This window comes from Papilio polytes, unplaced genomic scaffold (assembly GCF_000836215.1).
Source record: "Papilio polytes unplaced genomic scaffold, Ppol_1.0 DF824381.1, whole genome shotgun sequence".
Classification (NCBI taxonomy): Eukaryota; Metazoa; Arthropoda; class Insecta; order Lepidoptera; family Papilionidae; genus Papilio; species Papilio polytes.
Window position 1 is genome coordinate 19,544 of NW_013524823.1, and position 10,339 is coordinate 29,882.

The 10,339-nt window shown below is 33.5% G+C and overlaps 1 protein-coding gene across 3 annotated transcripts in view; it reads left to right on the top strand.

Annotated features, from left to right (window-relative positions):
- Positions 1-7,225, top strand: part of LOC106099313 (probable cytochrome P450 305a1) — a 26,011-nt gene extending 18,786 nt beyond the window's left edge. For all 3 annotated transcript variants that reach the window (XM_013277845.1, XM_013277837.1, XM_013277828.1), the window contains exons 4-8: positions 1,103-1,284; positions 1,871-1,967; positions 3,394-3,571; positions 5,951-6,210; positions 6,954-7,225. In XM_013277845.1, coding sequence (XP_013133299.1) covers positions 1,103-1,284; positions 1,871-1,967; positions 3,394-3,571; positions 5,951-6,210; positions 6,954-7,135 — 899 coding nt within the window. In that variant the 3' untranslated portion in view covers positions 7,136-7,225. The remainder of the gene's footprint in view (positions 1-1,102; positions 1,285-1,870; positions 1,968-3,393; positions 3,572-5,950; positions 6,211-6,953) is intronic.
- The last annotated feature ends 3,114 nt before the right edge of the window (positions 7,226-10,339 follow it).

Here is a 10,339-nt window from a genome sequence, read left to right on the forward strand (position 1 = left end):
AAAAAAAAAAAAAAAAAAAAAAAAAAAAAACTGCGATAACGTTGAATAATTAGACACAAATACATGTTAATCTTTGTGGACCTATTGTACGAAATGAAACAAGCGAATTTGAAACAATCCGATTATAATATTAACGTTTGCTTCGTGGAATAGTCTCATTGTTACGACGTTACCGGATCTTCACGTACGATTACTACATGAATCGAAGTAACGACTTATTTAGACTTCAAGGTTAAAGAACAAGACGGCTAACATGCTATCTAATATCGCATTGAAGAGCAACGCGTAATACCTTAATAAGGTTTTAGAATGGGTTTATGAATAGAATCCTAAATCTTCTTTCCAATATCGACCATTACCTTGCTTATTTCTGTAATAGTGTTTGGTTTAATACATACACTTAATCCATCAGCTTTCAGAAATTAATCGCACTTTTGCGTCATATGCATCTCCTCAACCCTCAAATCCACATTCCCTGCACATCCTTTCCTCGTAATAAAAGGATAGGAAGGCAAAGGGACTAAAATTAGGCCTCCGGTACACACACTCTTCAGACAAAAGGGAATTGCTCCTACTTTACGTCTGTTCTGTGTGGTCGTGGTATTGTATCAGTACTGGCATCCCATTCGTAAGAAGATGTTAAATCGTACTCTACCACTGTTGTGTAACATATTATTTTTTTCTGTTATGTTTGATACAAGTTTTCCGATTGTCGGAACGTACAATTATTTTTAGGGTAATATTTAAGCCAACATTTTGTATTGGCAGTATTCTCTTACTCGAATTTATAAATCACGTAACGAAATGAAAATTCGACAAACTGTTCGCAAAATAATAGCAGGTTATGTATATATGTATCGTAACATGGCTGTAAAGAAGTGAACCAATCAACATCTAAGATCTCGTATCTAGTTACTAAAAATATCGTGTATGTTATGCCGCTATTGTCAAATAGTTATCGCAGTTACTGAATAGTCTACAATTTTTGCATAACAACTACGGGAGTACAATAATGATGGGAAAATGATTTTTTGGATAACTTGTAACAGATATGTGTGTTGCTGTCTGAATGTTTTATTAATGTTTTTGGCAATTGGTGCAGGAGAGCGTATAGAAGAGAAACGTTTAAAGTATTTGCTGGAATTATTGAGTGCACGATCTAAGGCATTCACGATAGCTGGAGGTTTGCTGAACCAAGCACCTTGGTGCAGATTCATATTTCCCGAATTGAGTGGTTATTCTCTTATAAATAGGATGAACGAGCAAATATCTGCTGTTATCGAGGTAATTTATATTAACTGCAACTATCAATTCATAATAATGGCTAATTAAAGTCAGACGAGACAATCAAATCTATCCAATCCAGTTAAATGTACGTACGGGGACGATTTCTAAATTTACTGACACAAAATTATATGCTGATGCCGCTGTTTGTAAAATCTTCTGTTCTAATTATTTTTGGAAAATTACACTAGTAAATAATTTGAAATCACCAAGAGTCCAAAGTGATCCGTTGTAACATGAGAAACGCTTACCTATAAACTTGAAACACACCGAAATCGTCGCAGTTAAAAATTGTTAATGTCTTTTAGATCTTTCTTGGAATTCCAAACTTAGAGATCACGAATTATTAAGTAGCTTTCGCCCGTGACTTCGTCTGCGTGAAAAAAAAAGTAGCTTATGTGTTCTTCCAGATTATGTGTCTACATCTATACCAAATTTCATCGAGATCCGTTCAGCCGTTGAGTCTAAAAACTCTAACAAACATGCATCCATCTAAACTTTCGAATTTATTATATTTGTATATCAAATATATTGCAATACATTACAAAGAGTATTCTCATGTAATTAATAAAGTGATTTTTTTCAGGAACACATTGAAAAACATAAAAAGAGGCTGGTTGCAGGAAGTGATTTCATATATTCATTTTTAGAAGAAATGGAAAGTAAAAGAGAAGGCTTCACAGGTAAATAAAAATATAACGAATTGTAATATATCTATTAAAATATTTCCCAACAGACAGTTAAAACTATAACTGAGTATTTATTACCAGAGTTTAGAAGTCACCTTACAAATAAATTCTATGATTGAAAGTACTGAATCCATAGCATTTGCTACTTATTGATAAAGTAGTTTTTTAATGGTGTAAGAAATTTTGAAATCGGTCTAGTAGTTTTTGAGTTCTTTCAATACAAACTAAAACACAGAAATACAAATCTTTCCTCTTTATAATATCGGTATAGATATTTGAAAAGTTCATGCCTTATGCATGATTCATAAAAGGATAAAAAAGCTGGAAGACGGCTTCATTAAATGATACATGAATTGCTACAATTCTTATAAACAAGTAAGCACTTCATTTTATTATTCGAGTATAAAATATTTTAAAATATTGCCTCAAGTTTAATTGCAGGTTGCAGCAGTCAATTAACAAGAAAGGTTTCTGTTCGCCGCACAATTGTGTTAAAATATTATTTCCAGTATCATATTTATTTATCACATTGTTTGTAAAACTTAATCTTTATTATTATTATTAGATACCTAAAATTATTGTAAATGTTCCTAAAAGACTTTTTACTTTGACTAAAAAAGAGAATTTTGAGCTCGCGTTAATCCCAGGTCATAGAGTTCAGAGACCAGATTCTAGTTCGTTAACCTTCTCGCTTTTATTAACGACGAATAGAAAACGGAACGAATGGAAACGAGAAATATCGTTTCTACTATCAGAAACGGCGACATATTACTTGTTGACTTGACACCTTGCTTGTTGGTCGCCTACTTAAAAAGACACTTTAAAGAATCTATGAATAAGAAACTCTTTTGATTATTTTATATTATGAGGTGGCAAACGAGCAAGCGGCCACTTGAAACCGCCGAAATGGCGTAGCGACCGCTGCTCATAGACATCCGCAATTGCAGATGCGTTGCCTACCCTTAATAGACGGTGGAAGGAGACGCACATAAAGATGACATTTCCGCTTTCTATGCGTCTCCTCTACCGTCAAATCCACTTTTCCTTCCCATCCGTCCCTCTTAAGAAAAGGATGGAAAGGAAAGGGGACAAGGCAAAACAAGGCTTCCGGCACCACACTCATCAGACGAAACGCGGAATTGCTCCCACTTCACGCCTGTTATCTGTGTGGTCGTAGTATTTCACCGGGCTAGCCGGCCCATTCGTGCGAAGATGTAATAGCGGAATCTACCACTGTTTATTTACCACATTAATTTTAATTCGTTCATGTGTTCGCTTATTCATTTCGTTGATTACAGTAACTCTACATATTGCATGAATGGTCGATTCTGATAGCTTTTCCCCGGGGATACGAAAACGGGCGTTGTTCGACAAAATTGAAGTTAAACTCGATTACTGTATTTGCCAATTTTCATTGCAGAGGAGCAATTAAAAACGATATGTCTCGATGTACTTATCGCTGGATCGCAAACAACTAGTAACGTACTATCGTTTGCGCTGCTTACTTTATTGAGAAACAGGGATATACAAGATAAAATATACAAGGAGATAAATCAGATTTTGGGCACCGCACCACCAACTTGGTCTGATGTTAGCAGGTAAGTGTTTAGAGTGTTAATATTGTCCCTGGTTACATACGTTTCAGTGAAAGATCAAAGAAGGGATAAAAAGGAGATGTAACTACATAGATCTGCTCCACAGTTTTGCAATTTTAATATGTTCTCAAATAGCGGTACTAAAAACTCCCACGATACACTTTTTATCACCCGATAGTTTTAGCGTTTAAAGTCAAAATCTTATAAAATAGAATGGGTGTAATTTGTGCACCACTGTACATATTCATAGTAATTAAACACCATACTAAATTAACAGCCGATAAAATGTCTGTCGTAAGCGGGGGCTTAAAAGACTACTTATGAAAACAATTTAATTTTTTTTATTGCGGTAAAATTTAGAAATATTTGTTTGAATGGTCACAAATTGATTACGACGGAGTCCTTTGTCCTCCTCATAGATGCCAATTTCAATCAAAATCAATTACATGTTAAAATAGATGAGTTTTTTTACGTAAAACTTGCTGTGTCTTCATTTTTTAAACTGTAAATCCTAAAAAAAAACATTTTTTTAAAATTCGTCTCTAGGATTGGTTAAGAGACTTTTGCAACAAATGTATATATTTAGAAGAAGGTACCGCTTTCTGTAAATGTGTCGCAGAGATCTTTAAATTTCAAATCAGCTACCAAGTAGCTAGGATTACAAGAGATATCGTCTAAATATTGCATTACTTACCACACAAAGCTGCTTAGATTATACAGAACATAGCCAATGGCTGTGTAGTATAATATATGTTAATATCGCGGCACAGATTTTTCGATTCATAGCTGAAATTTATGTAAGCGAATACAATGTGTTGTTTGAACAAAGACGACCTCATTTAGTAAAATTATTCAATCTTTAAAACATCAAAATCCTATTCCAAATCATGTTTTCGAATCCCCCAATTCCATAAATTCAATTGCGTTTGTTTACGCGTCTAGCATAGTACATCATGTACCTATACTTCAATCAGTAGATGAAGAAGGAAAATCTTCATAATATTTCTTTATGATCTTATCTTGTCTTATTGATTTTAAATTTTATTTTGATAGGACATTATGGCTTCTTAAGAATATGACTTAACATTATGTAGAGTTTTATCAGATAGAGTACAACATTCATGTTAATGCGAGAATTAATAATTCGATTAATTCGAACATGTTCGTTGCGACCGTTTATTATATCTGCATTGCAACATTCATTTGTCAAAATGATTGGTACTCGTTACTACAGCCTACTTTCATTTATTATGGCTTGAATTATAGAATAATTCTTGTAATTTATACGTGTGCAGTGCAAGTGCTATTACAGTTAATATAATAATTTTATTCATAATTCCTCATTCGTAGTTATTTAATATGAAGCAAATCTACGAGAACTTAATAAACAAGTGTACTTCTACGATTCTTGAACTTACTCCCCTCAAAGTTATAATTACTCGTAGGTACGTGACATCTCAAAGAATTTTATGCGGTTTTTTTTATAATATTAGATGGCAAACGAGCAAGCGGCCACCTGAATCCACCGAAGTGGAAAGCGACCGCTGCCCATAAACATGCGCAATTGCAGATGCGTTCCCTACCTTTAATTGACGGAGGAGGAGACACACATAAAGATGACATTTCCCTCTTATGCGTCTCCTCCACCGTTAAATCCACTTTTCCTTACCATCCTTTCCTCTTAAGAAAAGGGTGGAAAGGGAAAGGGACTAAAATTAGGCCTCTGGCACCACACTCGTCAGACGAAGCGAGGAATTGCTTCCACTTTACGCCTGTCTTCTGTGTGGTCGTGTTATTACACCGGATTAGCCGGCCCATTCGTGCGAAGATGTTAAAGCGGGCTTTGCCACTGTTAAAACAAAACGGTGTACCTGAACATCGAGAAAGAAAACTTATTAATTTTTTGTATGACTTTTAACCTCAAGTTAAAATTGATTTCGGCGTCTTCTAGTTTCAGACTCCCAAGGAATGCAACTATGTAGTATAAAGCTGTTATTCGTTAATAATAACACCTTGCCTTGTAACGCCGGCAACTAGTTCTAATTCTTTAACAATTGCACAATACAATGTACAGTTGCGGACATTCGCGGTGTTCCACTTCGGGAAATGTAGCCTATATTTAGCAATGAGTGGTGCGAAAAAAGGGACAACAATAAAAAGATACTATCCGTGTATCACTAACTGACTTTTTTTTCGTACGAATACATTTATAAGCGTTGTATTGATTTTTGTTCCGTGTCTCGTTTCAAAATGTTCAAACTGTACATGTCGTGTAGTTTAAATTTCCTCGAGGTACTTTGGTAAACTGAGCTGACTGGAGCCATACGTAAAAATGGCCGCTAATTACTAAGTTGATTAATAAAGTCATGTTTTTTTGCACAGGCTGGTCTACACAAATGCATTCCTTCAAGAAGTCTATCGTTATTACACGATTGTACCTTTAATGGGTCCCCGACGTACACTAGCTGATACATTCATAGACGGTTACTTTATACCAAAAGAAACGACAGTCCTCATGGCAGTTGGTGATTTACATATCGATCCGAGGATATGGTGCGAACCGAAGAAATTTAAGCCGGAGAGATTTATAGATCAACGAGGCGCATTGAAAAATATTGAGCATTTGTATCCGTTTGGTTTAGGTGAGTTTGGAATTTTACTGTTATGTATATTTTTAGTTAAATTATGTAGGTATAATGCGACTAAGAAATTGCAAAGCAAATAAGTTTCGTTAATTATTGACATGAACATATAAAATTAACACTAATATATTCATTGGAATAACTAATTGATAATTATGTCTTAAAACAATGTATTTGATCAGATGTAACTGTGATTTTATGTGCTGTGCTGTGCTGTGCTGTGCTGATTAAGAAAAATTTGTATGTAATGATATGCGTGTTTTAAATAATTTTAATGTTAGGTAATTATGGAAACAGTTTATTATATCATCATCACCATTAATTCACTCTTAAAAATGATATTCTATTTAACATTTAAAGTAATTTTATTACAAATCTTTTTAATTCATAATATGAATATTATTAAAAGAACAAAATTTGTTTTTTCATTTTTTAAATGCTTTACAACTCAGCTCCACTAAAATTCTGCAAATGCAATTTTGTCGGCGTTTAGAAAGCGGTCAGGTCGAGCCCTTTTTCGTTTTTTTGAAGTTCATGAGCGCAAATTAAATTTGAAGTTTCGTGCTTGGTTGCGATTTTTTTTTCATGTTTTTCAGCTATCGTTGGGCGGTTTTGCGCGATTTTATACAATTTTCGAGTTCGTCATTTGACTTTTAGTCGTTACAATTTTTTGCGGTGCTTAATATTTACCGTAGTTGCCGCCCATTGGAAAATATTATTAATTCTACGTATTTTATCAACAGGTCGTCGCCGATGCCCCGGAGATACTTTGGCAAAGTCCTTCGTTTTCATCGTGTTTGTTGGCATCCTGCAGAAGTTTGAAGTCGACAGCATCGACTGCAAGCTTCCATCGTTGGAACCAATAATCGGTTTAATTTCGGCGCCCAGACCGTATTCGGCTGTGTTTACGCTTCGCCGTAATTAATACAGAAACTTTCTTTTAAAAATCTATTTTCTTTTAAGTATGAAGCTAAAAAGCTTATCAATGGGGTTATGGTTTTTTTTCTTATTTTAAATGTAATGTTTATTGAAACAATTTAGAAATATATTCATATTTTTGTTTTTGGAATATTAATATTTCATTTTACATCCTTCAATAAATCTTCTATTTTTAAATTATATTATTAGCAGTCATATATGTACCTTATCCTATGTGTACTCCACACTTTGTTTTATATCTGTGCCAAATTTCAATAAGGTATGTTGAACCGTTGCAGAATTATAGAGTAAACATTAAAAAAACTAAATCAAAGAATCTTACGGGAACCGTAACTATTCCGGGAATAAAAAGTAGCTTATGTTTTCTTCCAGACTATACTCTAAACCTGTGCCAAATTTCATGGAGATCCGTTCAGCTGTTGAGGCTACAAACGCTAACAAACATCCATCCATTCATCTAAACTTAGGCATTTATAATATTAGTAAGATTAGTAAGAAGCAAGATATGATTTATTTATTTATATTATTTATTATTTATATTTATTATATTATATTATTTAAATATCAAGAAGAATGTAATACAATATGTATATACTCGTTATTTTCCTTGAGATACCTAGTCTAGTATCTTTCCACTTTCTCAAAGCTTGTATTTATCCTTTCTGAACGATATTGTGCACACGATAAAACATTTTCCGTTAAAAGATGATTCAAGTAGATAGAAGAAGCTATATAAGAGGCCACTGGAATCGAGTGCTTGTTGGACTTAAACGAGCATACTCGATAAAAATATGACATATTTTAAATTCGTTAAAACATTCTAAAAAAGAAAGAAAAAGTTAAAAGAGCATCGAGAATTGATCTTTTAAAACATTTTTATAAAAAAACTTCCTACTGAAAGGGAGGTTCATTCAATGAATGAGTTAGATAGAATGCACATTGTTATACAAATGTTATTTATGTATATGTTTACAATATTGCAGTCAACCAAATAGTTAAGTAATTAATACACAGGGGCACGTTAAGGAGAGAGGAAACTAACTATGGTAGCAATAGATCCAAGTTATAACTACGAGTTGTTGCCAACTACAGTCTACAAAATAATGTAAGAGGAACGCAAACGTACAATTTTATCGAAATCCATTGATCCGTTCTGTAGATACGCGGAATTAAAAAACAATAATGCAAGTAGCCTATATGTTCTTTCAGATTATCCTCTACATCTATGGCAAATTTAATCGAAATCCGTTCAGCCGTTTAGGCTACAAACTCTAACAAACATCCATCCATCTATCTAAACTTTCGCATTTATAATATTCGTATGAAGTACAGTTATGAGGAGAAAAACTGGTAACAATATTATGAACGGAAACATTTAAAAACTCTTTTGGAACAAAAAGACACATCTCTGTTGACAACAATTTGAAGTTGTCAAAATCTTGACATTACACTGTCAAAACATAATTTTAGACGGTCGGTTATTATCAAATACATTAATGTTTAGAAAATATTTTATTCTTTTCCTTGAAAATCATGTGAAATAGTTCGAAGTTAACTTAAGTGTAAACTTTACACTTCTTAACAAATAACAGTCAAATACTATGTCGAACTAGGTAAGTATTTATTATTATAAAGCTTCAAGTAATTTGATCAGCTATATCATATTATTATTTCGCCGCCCGCGACTCCGTACGCGTGGATTTAAAAAATAAAAAGAACACAGCCTTTGTGCTCAGAGTATTCACTACGTCTATGCCAAATTTCTTCGAGATCCGTTCAGCAGTAAACTAGAAACTCTATCATACATTCATCCATACATCTAAGATTTCGCATTTATAATATTAGAAGATTTGGAATATATTCAAGGGGGAAGTACATAACCCTTAACAGATGTATGCTTTAAGAAGTTGTGTTACAAACGACACCAAGCAAAGTTTCTCACATTTTACAATCTTATACTGCTGATAACTGAACTTCTTTTGACAGAATTTTTTCCTAATTATTAACACCTATTTTTGTGCTCATCGTCTTTCTAATTGAATTAATTGTTACTTGTAGGACGAAAAACTGCAAATTAGTTGCGCCCTATAATTTAAAACCTTTCTTGCGATGCTCCCTCCATCCTTTGGTTTTCTAATTACACGAATTTAATGTACTTTTGTATTTATATCTTCATTTTTAATATTCTAATACAACAAGAAGACAATTTCTTGGTTTTACTCCATTTATTATTATGAATAATTAAAAGTTTTTTTTAAATGGGCTATCTATTTAATTCTAAAAAACGAGTTTTAATTTTTTCAAGTTTTCGAGAGGTTTCCTTACAAGAAGTAATACAGTGAGGTTAAAATCCCCACAGTGTATTTATTTTGTTAAGAATACAATATTAAATACGATAAATCTGATCTTACAATACAAAAGTTACTGGAATCACTTTATTAGGATTATTCTCTTGCAAGCTTACTTATAAAGTTTGACGTATTCAAGTCAACGATGTCATCTAGAACTAGAGTTTGTCGAGAGCACTACAGTGAAGCATCTCAAGTTGGAGAATAAAATGAAGGTATACACTCCGCATTGGAAGATAGAATTTTTAAAAACTCAAATCCGGATTTAAAGGAGATACGGCGAAAGCAAATATCTCATGGAAGCCGCGGTGCAATAGAATATTTCCGGAGCAAATATATCGTTCCGATGCCTGTCAATTCATGTGTATTTGAACTTTGCAGGCGCTCGTTGACATATGATTTGAAAAGAAATTTTAGCGTTTAGAATTTTACATGTTTATACATAGACATAGTAGTAGTCCTTTTGTCCAAATTCGACCATGATTTACAATAATATTTTTTAATTGCTTTACGCACTTCCATAAACTTCTATTGTGTCCAATTTATACTCATTCGCAAGCGCTTCACGTATTACTATAATGATTTGTATTTATATTTTAGTATTACAGTTAACTTATTATGCAATACAGATTCAAATAGTACACTGCTATTCATGTAAAGTGTCCTTTATTTTATCTTGGGGAAATGCTCATACCAGCATAGCAGCCAGCATAGCAGAAACCATTATTGGTAACGACGGATCCAGACCGGTTCTCCAGCCAAGATTAATCACTCTGGTATCTACGCTGGTAATCCACGAGACTGCGAAGCTGAAGCCGGGTTCCTCCACAGCGCCAACACCT